Source organism: Entamoeba histolytica, genomic scaffold, assembly GCF_000208925.1.
Source record: "Entamoeba histolytica HM-1:IMSS scf_1104750518711 genomic scaffold, whole genome shotgun sequence".
NCBI lineage: Eukaryota > Evosea > Mastigamoebida > Endamoebidae > Entamoeba > Entamoeba histolytica.
The window spans coordinates 5,590-20,771 of NW_001915127.1; the positions used below are offsets into that span (position 1 = coordinate 5,590).

General features: G+C 22.1%; 2 protein-coding genes and 2 pseudogenes across 2 annotated transcripts, besides 2 other annotated features; 3 read left to right on the plus strand and 1 right to left on the minus strand.

The window, feature by feature from the left end:
• Window positions 1-81: 81 nt before the first annotated feature.
• Window positions 82-1,687, plus strand: EHI_160440 (rRNA biogenesis protein RRP5, putative; the record flags this gene model as incomplete). The annotated part of the gene is made up of 2 exons (XM_001914055.1): window positions 82-760; window positions 813-1,687. 2 exons carry the CDS (start codon window positions 82-84, stop codon window positions 1,685-1,687), a joined length of 1,554 nt encoding a protein of 517 aa, XP_001914090.1.
• Window positions 1,688-5,079: 3,392 nt separating this feature from the next.
• EHI_160450 (uncharacterized protein) lies at window positions 5,080-7,215 on the plus strand (the record flags this gene model as incomplete). The annotated part of the gene is made up of 1 exon (XM_643524.2): window positions 5,080-7,215. The coding sequence occupies one exon, from the start codon at window positions 5,080-5,082 to the stop codon at window positions 7,213-7,215; it is 2,136 nt and encodes a 711-aa protein (XP_648616.1).
• Window positions 7,216-8,911: 1,696 nt separating this feature from the next.
• Window positions 8,912-10,498, plus strand: EHI_160460 (annotated as a pseudogene).
• A 333-nt stretch (window positions 10,499-10,831) lies between these two features.
• Window positions 10,832-12,343, minus strand: EHI_160470 (annotated as a pseudogene).
• A 1,573-nt stretch (window positions 12,344-13,916) lies between these two features.
• Window positions 13,917-14,322: a repeat region.
• Window positions 14,259-14,448: a repeat region.
• Between the last annotated feature and the right edge of the window lie 734 nt (window positions 14,449-15,182).

Here is a 15,182-nt window from a genome sequence, read left to right on the forward strand (position 1 = left end):
TGTAAAAAAGATACTATTAAAGAAGGAGACATTTTAACAGGATATATTATAAAAAGTAGTGAAGAAGAAGGAGTTGATGTAATGGTATCAAGAGATGTAACTATTCATGTAGCACCAGGAGAATTATTAGATAATACAAGTTATAATGGGAAAGATTTTTCAAGAATCTTTTGTATTCAACGATTAGTAAAAGTAAGTATCATTGATAAAGAAGGATTAGAAGGAACATTAAAACAAAGTGTTATTTATCCAGGAATAATTAAATACTTTAAAGATATCAAAGAAAATATAGTAACTAAATGTGTTATAGTAAATATTACAAGTGAAGGATTGTTTTTAAGATTCTTTAATTCTAATATTCGAGGATTATGTCATTGTAGTAAAATAGAAGATAAAAAATTAACAAAGAAAGAAATGGAAAAGAGATTTAAAATTAAAGATGTCATAATGGCAAAAGTAGTTCATATTGACAAGAAGAAACATCGAGTTAATTTTAGTATCAAACCAGAAGATGTAGGAGAAGTAGAAATGAAAGATGAAGAAGAAACAATAGCTATTGATCCATGGAAATTAGCATTAAAAAGAAAAGAACAAAAAAGAAGAAATGAAGAAAAAGATATTGCAATTAAAGAAGAAATGAAAGATGAAGAATTTAAAGAAGGAGTAGAAGATGAGGCTAACATAGAATGGGATGATCCTACTAAAGAAGAAGAAAAACATGAAAATACTACTATGGAAGAGGAAGAAGAAATAGAAGAAGGTAAAGATAATAATAAAGAAGAAGGAAGTAAGAAGATAAGGAAGTATGGAAGAAGATAAAGAAGAAGAAAATATGGAAGAAGAAGATAAAGAAGAAGGAAGTATGGAAGAAGAAGAGGAAAGTGAAGAAATTGTATTAGATTTAGATGAATGTCAAAAAGGAGTTGAAAAAGACCCAGATAATTCAATAGAATGGATTAAATTAATGCAATGTTTCATTCAAAGAAAAGAAATAGATGAAGCAAGAAAAGTAGGAAAGACAGGAATAGAAAGTATCAATTTTAGAAAATTAGAAGAGAAATTAAATATTTGGAAAGCATTAATGCAATTAGAAGCTAATCATGGAGATGAAAAGAGTTTAAAGAAAGTATATAATGAGGCATTAGAGGTATGTGATAGGAAGAAAATCATGCTTCATATGATTCACATTTACAAAGAAAAGAAAGAGGTAGAAGAAGAAGAGAAAATCTTCAGAACATTATTTAAGAAAGTTAAAGGCAGTTGTAAAGTATATAAGAAATACTGTAATTTCCTAATGAGAAACAACAGAGAAGAAGAAATCAAAAACACATTAAGCAAAGCAAAAACAACATTAGATAAAAAGAAAATGATAAGTTTAGAAATTCATATTGCCCGATTAGAATATAAATATGGATCAGTTGATAAAGGAAGGTCAATGTTTGAAGATATTTTAACAAACAATCCAAAACGACATGATGTTTGGAATATTTATATTGATATGGAGAAAGAAGTAGGAGATGTAGGAGTAATAAGAAGAATATTTGAACGAATAGTTAAACAAAAACTAAGTACAAAGACAATGAAAACATTCTTAACTAAATACTTAGAATTTGAAAGAAAATATGGAGATGAAAGTAGACAAGAACATGTTAGAGACATTGCTAAATCATTTGTTTCAACAAAATGAATTGATTGATTTTTTAATAAAAAGAGAATAATATTTTAGAATTTTATTTATTGGTTGAAAAAGTATAATTTCAATTAGATTAATAAGAATGATATTATTGTATTTTTAATATTTATATTTTATTTTCTATTTATTTCATCATAATTAATTATTATATTTATAATGTATTTAAATGAAATTAAAATCATCTGATATATTTATAATGATTTTACATGAAATAAAACAACAAAATTATTTATAAAAGTATATTGAATAATATTGAAATGAATACCTTTGAAATAAATAATTAATTGAATTTATTCAAATATATATATATTATATTTTATATAGAAAATGATATAAATAATGTAGACATTGTAGACATTTGTTATTTTGATTAAATAAGAATATGAAAAGAAGAAATTAAGTCAAATTAATGAATAAAAGAAAGAATAAAAAGAAATACATATATTGTAATTGTACTAAATAATATAAACAATTCATTTTCGATAGAAATAAAGAAATACTAAATTATAAAATAAAATATTTAAAATAAAAGAATAAATAAAATGTATTTATAAATGAATAATAACCAAATGAATAAATTAGAAAATAAAGAAGAAATGAATAAATTTAATAAATAAATAGAATAAATGAAAATAATAATATTCAATTTATTTATATTCATAATCAGATGAAAATTATAACAATACCATATCATAAAAAGAAATATAATAGTTAATAGAAATATTGAATATGAATAAAATAATGAACAAGAAGACATTAAAATAATAAATATAATTTAAATATGAATAAAATATAAAATAAATAATTATAGAATAATAAAAATAAATGAAGGAGAAGTTATTCATTATTAATAGTATTAAATTGTTATTAAAATAAAAACAGAAAAATTGTACAATGAGGAAGAAGGATGTAAAAAAATTGAAAAAGAGAAAATTAGAAAAAAGGAAAATAATAAAAGTTGTTGTTGTTTTATTGGGTGCTGGTGGTGTTATTGTGTAAGAATATTTTTTATAGTACAAGTTATTAATTCAGTTGGTTATTTTCTTATTGGTTGTTGTTTTATAAAAAGTCTTGTTAACAAAACCAATACCTTAAATAATCGTTAAAAGAGAGTGAATTAAGTTTTAGTCTCACTTAATAACACATATATAACACCAGATAATTGAAATTTAATTGAATAATATAAAATAATTTTTATTATTTTGAAGATATAAAAATGATGAATTTATTGTTTATTTTATGAATGTTTAATTTAATTTATTAAAAGTATATTTAGATGATAACATCTTCTCATTATTCATTTATTTTATATATTTTTAATGTTTTTTTTTATTATAATGTTTTTAATAATTATTTCATTATTACTTTAATTCTTTATTTATTTGTATATTGACTGTTATTGTTATTTATTCTATTTTTCATTAATTAATAAAGTATTGAATAGATATTTATTGTACTTATGATTATATTTTATTTTCTTATTTCTTATTATTGTATCAATTATACTCATTGTTTTTATTTAATATTAAATTTCAACATTGTTTAACATTATTCTTCTTGTCCAAAATAATCATTTATTTTCTGTTTATTATTTTACTATTTTTCATTCTTTCATTTGATTTTTATTAGATATAATCTTATATGAAACATTCTCGTTTAATAAATTTTTGTATTAATACTGTTAATCATAAAAACACATGTTACTTTTTAGTTATCGCTTTAATTTCGCTTTTTTCATTTTAAATTGATTGATGAAATGTTAAAATAATCAGAATATAAATCAAATGCATAATAATCAAAACAAAATGAATAATAAGCTACAATTAACAATAAATGATTTGGTAGATTAATCAAATCAATACAAATAATGACCAACAAGAATAATGAAATTAATTAACAGTTATGTTATTTACTTTTATAAATGTTTTAACATAAATATTGAAAATAGAATTAAAAGTTATGTAATTAATTAATAACTATATTCTATTGTGATATTAAATTAATAGGAGAGATGTATTAACATAATTTTTTATTATTCTTTTAGGTTCTAAATTGAATATTTATTTATAAAACATTTCTTACAATTTTAACAATAACAATAAATAAATAAAAAGGGGGTAAATGTAAATATGTAATTTTATTTTATAATTATTTTTTATTTTTCTTTCGATAAAATAATAAATCAAATACCAGTAAAATGATTAAAATTAGTTTATATTTGAAATTATCGAATGAATGATGTTTGTATTAATTAAAATATTCATATAATCTAAATATAAAACAAAATATAATAATCAAATTTATGTTATGAGAAGAAATGAAAATTGATATATTTTAATATACAACACCTATTAGAATGTAGAAATGATAGTTCATTATTTAAAAATAAATTCAGAAAGATATGTTCATTAAATATGAATATCATACATAAACTATGTTGTTAACTTCAATTTGATATTAAAATCACTGACGATAAGAAAATAGAATTAAAATGAAAGAAAATACGAAATGAAGATGATAATATATTTATTAAAATATTGAATAATAAATGAAAATAAATATATTTATTATTTATAAAAATAAGACATTACCATTACATGGTATAAAAAGTGAAAGTAAAATAACGAATATAACTGAAATGAAACAAGAGATAATGTTCATTTAAATAATAATATTAAAAGAGTTAACAATTTAATGGTTAATTTAATATTAATTCATTTCATAAAATGAATACGTTTAAACACTTTTATCTTTTAATAATATTGTTTTATTTTTTGAAATGAATGTAATTTTATTAACACTTTTTTCATCCATTATCTTAAATATTAATTGTATTTAATTAAATAATTAAAAAAAACAATTTATTAAAAATGTATGTTTTTATATATTTCAACACAAAATAATTTCAATTATTTACATTAATTTATTCATAATGAAACAAATGAGGAATAAATATTTATTTTGATTCTATATTTATTTGAATTTATTTCTAATTAAAGGAAAAATGAGAAAGGGAATAATTTTATTGTTGTTCAATAAAAAGAATAAAGTGTGATAAGAATAATAAATGTAACTAAATATATTCTATTTTTAGTATTTAAATTAAAATGACGATAAATAATGATGTTTATAATTTTAAGAAATACAATAAAAATGTATAGTCACAATGTAAAATTATTATTTTAATAATAATTATCTTTTATCAATTTTGAAAATAAAATTACAATCGCTAACAATTTACCCTGTTTATAACCAATTTTTAATGATTAAAAACATTGTATTATTAAAAATGAAGAAGTTATTATCATTAATTAGAAATAGGGGGTAAAAGTGTAATGTTATTGATGGATATTTAAGGTTGAACTTTAAAAGAGTTTATTCATTAAATGATTACTCTAATACTTGTATTAATTACACTCTCATTTGGAAGGAAATGTTATTATTACATACCCTATCAATCTGAACCACTTGTAGATACTATTGATAGTGCATTTGAATGTATTGAAGAACCAACAATTTCAAAAGATAATAAAAATTTAGTGATTAATCGTTTGAAAAGGTATTTAGAATCATATGTATACAAAGATATATTGAAAAATCCACCAAATCAAATTGGGACATATCATTATGACAAAGTGGATATTGATAAAGAAATAAACAAAATAAATCTGGATGAAGGAAGTGTATATGAATTTTATTCACAAATTCAAAAACTGTTTATTTCAGCAAAAGATCCTTTGTTGTCATTTGCAATATTACAAAAAAATGAGATTTCGATAAGAAATTACATTGCTTATTTTTATTATTTCCTTCCTTTTAATATTATGATAGATAAAGAAAAACATATGTATCTTATTCCTAAATATTATTACAAAAATGCAAAAATTGATGTTCCATCAGAAATAGAAAATAATAAAAATAATTATGTTAAATCAATAAATGGAGATGATCCATTTGAACTAATTAGATCATTTGGAATTGCTTTTAGTTCATTTAAATCTCCTCATGCACAATTTACAAATTCTAAATCTTCTAATCTTGATAATTCATTTACTCAAGGAAAATTACTTTTATTACCATTATCAAAAGAATATTTACGTATACCACTAACAATTCAATGGGAAAATGGTGAAAGTGTTGTTGTTCGTTATTCAATATTAAAGTTACCAACTCCAACTCTTCATGATATGGTACAAGATAAAAATCTTCTGAAAACAAAAGAAATTGATTCAGATATAGATGATCTAAAAAATGAATATGGTAATTTAAATAATGACATATATTGTAAAGTATCTGGTAACAATATTAACACTCTTGTTATTAAGAGATTTAATGTATTCAATAACATGCAGGTACTTCAAAACTGTGTAGAGTTATTTGATTCAAATGATTACCCAATTCAAGTTATTCTTCCAGAGAATGATGGCGGAAATCAAATTTTGGGAATATGGATTCAAAAATTATTAGCCCCCAACTATGATGCTGACTTAATTTCATCAGCAAGAAAATCTGATAACACAGAAGAAATAATAACCAAAGAAGGTGGCATAGATTACGTTGATCCAAAGACATGTATGGAAAGAATGCTAGGCGACATTAAAACTAAAGAAATGGCAAGTTGTCTACGTACAGCAGGTGAATACTTCCCATATCTAATAAGAAAGTCATGGCCATATTTACCATTGATATTTAAGGAGTCGTATTGCACTAGAAAATTGGAAGAATGGTATAGAAAACCAACTACCATTAAATATGGTAATGTTAAACATGTCATTACTCAACCATCAAGACTTATTACAGAACCACCATTGGAAGGCATGAAATTAATGAAACATCCAAGAAACCCAACAGAAATAGTAGTTTATACTGATTCATATTGTTATTCGGCATGTTCAATGATAACAAAAGGATTAAAAGAATGGGGAGGAGCTATTCTTGTAGGATTTAGTGGTGATCCTGATGGTAAAGATGAAGAATTTGAAGTCGGACAATCACCATCGAAAGAATTCAAAGGAACATTTGAAGAAGAAAATACTGATTCTGATCCATTACGCTTTTCTTTTAATTATAGCTTTTTCGAAACATTTAGACATAATTATAATTACAATGAAACAATTCCTAGAGAATTTTTAACAGATGTAATAGATGAAAGAGTGAATATTTATCAATTTGATAAAACCGAAGAAGCAATAAGTGAATTTGAAGAAGAAACAAAGAAAATAATAGAAAAATATCAAACTAAATGTAATCCAAAGAATAAAAGATTAGTTAAAAGAGATAGTATATGTGATAACGAAATTAATATTGAACATGGACATGGAGGATATGAATGTGGAGATAATGGAGAGTGGAGTACAAAATGTGTACTAGCTTATTGTGATTCAGGATATAAATTTGATTATATCAACAATAAATGTATTGAAGATGTATGTGTTTTTCCACCAAGTCTAAACAGTGGAATGCCAATAATGACAGTAAACCTAGTCATGATAATACTTGGAATAATCACATTAATTCTCTAATTGAAGAAGGTTTAATTTGAAATATAATTTTGGTTTAATAAAACAAACAAGCAAAGAAAAAAAGCAAATAATGGAAAAAGAAGAGAAAGAAATATATAAAAGAATAAAAGTAGAAAGGAGAGAAGATAAAGTGTAATAAAACAAAAGAGATGATAAAAGAAGAAAAGAAAGAAAAAAATAAAGGATGCAAATTTTAATGTAATAAATAAAAAAGTGCAAAAATTAATGATGCAAAATTTAAAGCAAAATATTTAGCAACATTTTTTATTGATGCAAAATATTTTGAAATAAAAATAAATCATCATTTTATATTATTATATTTGATAATAAATTATATTATGTATTGAATACATTATATTTATTTATTCTTTGTTCTTTCTTTTATTTTTATTATTTCATCTATTACATTATTATTCATTCATTTATTATTTATATTTCATTTATTAAATAAAATGAAAATGAAATTGTAAAATATCAATCAATTAAATATTCATGAATAATAATTTATTAATATTTAATAATTGAAATAACAAATAATAATGTAACAATAATGATATATTCAATATATTCTTTATTTAATTTGTTCAATATTAGATTATTTTATTTCATTATCATTTCATTGTCTTCATTATTTTATTTCATTTATTATTTCATATTCATTTATTATTTTTTTTAAAATCAAATAAACAATATTATAACCATAACACAATAATTTGTTAGAAAAAGAAAAAAGTTGTAAAAGATAAAACAAAAAAAGTTGAATAAATTTATTAAATAAATGAAAATACTGATATTCAATGTATTTTATACATTCACAATAAAATGAAAAAGATAATAATACAAAATTGAGATAAAAATTGGAATACATTTAAAATTATTGTTATCGTTCTAATTTAAGAATTGAGTATTTATTTATAAAACATTTCTTACAATTTTAACAATAACAACAAACAAATAAAAAGTGGGGGTAATTATTGATATGTAATTTTATTTTATAATTATTTTTTATTTTTCTTTCGATAAAATAATAAATCAAATACCAGTAAAATGATTAAAATTAGTTTATATTTGAAATTATCGAATGAATGATGTTTAATTTAAATTAAGAATAGAAACATGAAACTATATCAAGTGTAATGTTAATACAAAGGAAAATAAGTGTAATAGGAAAACAAAAGAAAGAGGAATTAAATGAAAATAATAATAAATAATAGGATAAATGAGTATTTAAGCATAGAATATGAAAGGTTTATATTTTTATTATTTTCTCATTATCAAAACAATGTAGTGAATTTGAACAGTATAAATACATCATAGATACTGTTGATAGTACATTTGAATGTATTGAATCTATTCAAACAACAGAAGATGAAAATAACGCTATTATTAATGATTTAAAATACTTTTTAGAATCATATGTATTTAAAGACATATTAAAGAATCCACCACAACCATCATTTTCAAATAATTATTATGAGAAAGTAGATATTGATTCAAAATTAGATAAAATAAATACAAAAACAACAAGTATGTATGAATTTTATTCAGAAATAAAAAATCTTATTATTTCAACAAGAGATTCTCACTTAGCTTTTAGTATAAAAATGAAAATGATTTTAACATCAATGAAAATAGTGAATTAACACTTTTCTATTATTTCCTTCCATTTTCAATAAATATTGAGAATGATAAGAAAATGTATTTAATTCCAAGGTATTCCTTCAAATTTAGCGTTGTGAATCCACCAGATGAAATTATAAAGAATATGAATGTACCAGTTAAAACAATAAATGGAGAAGATCCATTTAATATTATTCGTGAATTTGGAAAGAAATATTCAGCATTAAAATGTCCACATGCACAATTTACAGAAGCAAAAGGTTATTTAGTTGAAGGTGGTTTAAGTTATTTACCATTGACAAAAGAATATTTAAATACACAAATAAGTATTACATTTGAAAATGGAGAAAGTGTGAGTGTTAATTATAAAATATATAGAGAAACAGCAAGTGTATCAAATAGCAATGAAAAACTAAAACAAGGAATTAGAAAACCATTAACTGAAGAAGAAACAAAAGATATAATCAATACAAAGAAAGCACTCGATGAAAATGATAGAATTACAAGAAAATTTACATCAAAAGATAATAATATTCATTGTACACTTTCTGTGAATGGTGTAAACACATTAGTAGTTCGTTCTTTTGATACAGAAGTCAAAGAGTCATATGAAGAAACAATTTTAAATTGTATTGATTTGTTTGATTCTAATAATTATCCTATTCAAGTCATATTCCCAAAGAATGGAGGAGGATATAGTAATTATTCACAATGGATAGAAAAGATATTATCACCATATGATGATGTTAATTATATAGTTTCATTGAGAGAATCAGACTACACAAAGCATGTGTTAAAAACAGGATTTGCTGTAAATTTATATGATCCAAAAACATGCCAACAAAGAAGAAGTAAATGGACAAGTATAATTCCCATAATAAATTCATTCCCACTTGGAGGTTGGTACTCAAATCCAAATATTATTAAATATGGTGATGTTGAACATAAAGTTACACAGCCATCAATTGAAGTTTTTCCAAAAATGAAATTAATGAAACATCAAAGAAACCCAACAGAAATAGTAGTTTATACTGATTCATATTGTTATTCGGCATGTTCAATGATAACAAAAGGATTAAAAGAATGGGGAGGAGCTATTCTTGTAGGATTTGATTGAGATCCATATTGTAAAGATGAAGAATTTGAAGTAGGATTATCACCAACTAATGTTATTGAATCTGTTCCTTTACTCCCTCATATATGGATGGAAGTATATGGATATAATCTTGGAATAAGTGTTGGAGAAACATACAGATATAATTATGAATACAAGGAAACAATTCCTAGAGAATTTTTAACTGATATGATTGATGAAAGAGTGAATATTTATCAATTTTCAAATTATAAGATAAATGAATTTGAAGAAGAAACAAAGAAAATAATAGAAAAATATCAAACTAAATGTAATCCAAAGAATAAAAGATTAGTTAAAAGAGATAGTATATGTGATAAAGAAATTAATATCGAACATGGACATGGAGGATATGAATGTGGAGATAATGGAGAATGGAGTACAAAATGCGTACTTTCCTATTGTGATTCAGGATATAAATTTGATTATATCAATAATAAATGTATTAAAGACATTTGTTCAAATGGAGTACCAATAAGCATAATAAATGTCAGCATGGTTATTATTGGAATAATCGCATTAATTCTCTAATTGAAGAAAGAATTAATTAAAAAGTATTTTTGTTTAATAAAATAACAATAAATAAATGAAGGAGGAAATAACGAACAAATTGATGAAAAAATTAACTGAATGACAATTTGTATGATAGAAATAATATTTTCATATTTCATATGGTATATTTGTTTGAAATGAAATAAAAAAGAATAAAACATAATTTTAATTAACCATATATTCAAAATAAATAATACAAAATGTGTGAAAATGATGTTATAATTATAGTTCATTATTTCATCGTCATTTATTTCAATTTATAGAAAATATAAACAACAAAAACATTAAAATAAAATCAAATTATTGTTTTGATCAATATTCTTCATCTCCTTCATTATAATTTAGTACTTTCTCTATTTCATATATTTTATGATTTGTTTTACGTTCAGAATTAGTTCGTGGATTAACAACATATCTATTATCTTCTGTAACAATAATTCCTAAATATTCATTAATATCAATCTCATCAAATAACCACTCTCTTTGCAATACTATTTTAAGTTTGAGTAAGTTGATAAAATCATTTGATAATTCTTGAACTTTTTTCAATACATTTAATTGTTCTTGACATGATTCAATTTCATCTGTTATTTTTTGTGCCTCAACAAAGTTATTAAATGACGAATGTAATTTATCTAATTGTTCTGGAGTAGGTTTGATAGCTTTTAATGCTATTCCAAGTGGTGTATTATTTAATGGAAGTGAAGGTAATGAATTAATTTGTTTGTTTGTATTAGATGATTGAATTATTTCTTTATTTTCTTTACTATTAGTTTCAGGTTTTGGTGGATTAGTATTCTCTTTTTTAACATCTTTTTGTTGTTCATTTGTATTTTCTATTTTATTTTGTGTTAACATATAATCTATTATATCTTTTATTTTAAATTGCTGTATCAATGAACCAATATTATAAATTGAAACAGCAATATCTGTTATAGATTCTACTTTCTGTATGATTACTTTTCCAACTTCAGTTGCTGCGTTTCCCAATAACTTTTCTCTTTCTTCTTTTTTTTCATTAATTTCTTTTTTCAGTTTATCTATTAAATCTTGATTGTTATCTAGGTTTAAACTCTGTGCTGTTTTTATAATCTTTTCAATTGGAAATTCACTGAATGAATATTTGTTTGTAAGAATCTGTACTTCTGCATCTAACCTTTTATTAATCTTTTTATAAAATTCTCTCACATTTGAACTTTCAATAAATATTGTTTTACATTTACTGTTATCAACAAGAATTTGACAACGACTTATTCTAATTCCAAGAAGAATTTGTGTATTTGTTAAATACAAATGTTTGTATTTAATAGCAAGCTGATTCAATCTTTTCCTAAGATTTGTCATTGTTTTTAATTCTTCATATGATTTGTCGCTTAATAATTCTTATTGTCTTGTAAGATAATAATTCACTCTATTAATTACAAAACAAAAACACATTCTTCTCCATTCATTTAATGTTGGTTGAATTATTTTCTCACACCCATATAAAAATGTATTTAAATCATTCAATTTTTCATCTTTACTTTTTTCGTAAGATGACATTATTTTATAAAGCATTGCTTCTAATTTTTGATAAAATTCATTATCACAAACTGTTTTATACTGACTCTTCCCATTGAAATTCTTTTCAATACATATAGCACATATTTTACCTGTTTGTATTTTACTTCCATATTTTTCAATTAATTCTTTTGTTTTATAAACATGATATGCTAGTCGATAAATTCTTTCATCTTCTTTTGCTTTTGAAGATAAAGCTTTTGCAAATATACATCACAATTTATTTAACTAACATTTTAGAGATATCTGGCATAATAAACCCATGTTCTGAAAATTCATTTTCTAACCAACGATTTAAAACTGTATTTATTTCCCTTAAATGGTTATTAAAAAAAAACAAGATATTCTTTTCCATCAATTTGAAAATGTACATCAGGTTCAACAACAACTTCATTTTCATTTTCTGGTGCGTTTTGAAGTTTTACACCTATTTTATGAAATCGAACTAAATTTTGTGGATAATATTCTTTGAGATAAGCTATTTCTGCACTTCTTTTCATTCTTTCTGTATTAGAGTGTTTTGTAAGCATTTGTTCTGAATTATCAAGTTTAACATTTTCTTTTTATTTCATGTTATTCATATTTATCGTATTTATTACCTCTTTCCTATTTTCTATTTTATACCCTTTTATTATTTTATTAATTTACATTACCCCTATTATGTTATGTGATATATTTATAAATTACATGTTAAACATCATTCGATATTAAATTTATATTTTCATTATTTTGATTTTATTGTTTAGTGATGAAGTTGAGAAATGAAATAAAATATAAAATGTAATAAATAAAATAATAGAATGAGAAGTTAAGTTATTCAATATAAACAAATAATTTTTATGAAAGAAAATAGAATCTGAAAATAAGAAAAATAAAATAAAAGATAAAAGTAAATTAGAGAATGTTTAGAGTTTCTCATAAGTGAAGGAGTTTATCTGCCAATCCTGTTGATGAACATGTAAAGTTCTTCCTTCTCTAATACATTCATCAATAAGTTGATGGCAAAAAGGTCTTCCTTGTGGTCAATTTCTTTGTTCAACTAATCCGTGTTCTCCTTCAAGGTTTGAACCTTTGACATACCAATCTCCCATGTTTATTAATGAAATAACGATTATATGATTTTGTTTAAATAAAGAAAGGGAGTAAAGAAAAAATAAGAATGATGTCTAAATAATCTAGAACATGATAACTTACAAAATCAAATAAAAATATTGTGATTCAATTTATTTTTAATCGTTTTGTATCGTTTTAATGTAATGTTATAAATAATAATATTTTCATTTTTATCATTTGAAATATATTCAAACAATAATGTAAAATATTATGTAATGTTAATATGATGTTAATAATAACACCACAACAACAAACAAATAAAAAATAAAACAAGAAAACCAATTATTCAATAAAAGCAAAAAAAACGAATTAACTTAATTTAGAACATTTTAACAATACTTTACTTCAATGGATTGTATTTTTTCAAAAACACAATAGAGATGTTTTGATTTTGGTTTATTCAGAGTAGATGATGGATTAAATGTAATTAATGAAATTATTAAGTCATAATATATAAGAATGTGATGATAATATGATATTTTATTATTAAATCATTCTAAATGTAATAGTCATTGTGTATTTTATGTTCTACTCAACTGAGAAATACTGATATTATATTAACGAATTATATTTTAATGTTATTTACTATTTAATTTTATTTTGCGTATTGATTAAACAAATATAATATGTATTTCTATTAATTACTTCAACATAATAAATTGTATAAAATTAATAATGAAACAAGCATATGTCATATTCAAAAATACATTAAAATATATAATGGATTAATTATGATTAACCTCATCTTTATGTTTTTCATTATGTTGAGAAGTGAGAAAATCAGTTTCTTCAACATGCTTTATTTCTATTCAAATAAAGTTTTTTCAATCATGATTGAATTAAACTATTTTTCATTTAAGTTGCTGCATGACTTTTATTTTGATTTTGATGAGTAATATAATATTTCTCATTCTTTATATTGTTGTTTTAACGAGAGTATATCCATAATCTAATGATTATGACTCATCTCATTTATCTTCCACACCCCTTAAAGAAAAATTATTCATTGATAATATCCTTATATTCAAATGTACATACAACACTAACAATCATATATGCATCACCTTTAATAAATGATAATTCTTAATACAAAATAATTCTTAGTAAATAATAATCACTATAAATAATAACAAGTTAGTTTTGAATAGAAATTATCACACCAAAGGTATGTCATAACCAGAAGATAACTGGGGAAATCGAATCATGTGAATATTTTATGGTTGTATGTTGTGTTTCTGACATGTCATCTTCGAACCCCCTATCTCAAGAATAATAACAAATAAATAAAGAAAATAAATAAGAAAGAATGATTATTTGTTGTACTTTCAAATAAATAAATATTAATAAATTAATGAAATGAATAATAATGAGAAATAATGTAATTTAAATAAAATGAAATAAAAAATGATAAATAATCAATGTTTCATTGAATAAAATATTATTTAATATTCATATTTCATAAATTAATGAAATATTTCATTTATTATTCATTTTATTTAAATTATTGTTTATTTAAAATATAAATTATCATATTTTATATTAAATTATTTAATGTTTTTAAATTATTTCATCAAATATACAGAAGAAATACAATTATATCATCTTTCTGATTATGTCCAATCATTATACATATTTATTATCTTTTAATTATTTATTCTTTATGATGAATAGTACTGATAAAATATTTTCTAGTTCCTATTTATCAATAAATCCATACGTTCTTTTATAAAGAGAAAGTGTTTTTTTTTTTTTTTTTTTTTTTTTTTTTTTTTTTTTTTTTTTTAAGTCATTTTTTTTTCATCGCATCCACGTTTCACCACGTTTGATACACAAAAATGAATGATACAAGTGATCTAAAAAAAGACCTATTCCAAAAATAGCACACGAGGAATTCCTCGTACCTCGGAATTCCCACAGTTGTATTTAGTATGATCTATTTTTGGGCGACTGCCACGTTTCACCACGTGTCGTCTGCAGCAATTCTGCGAAT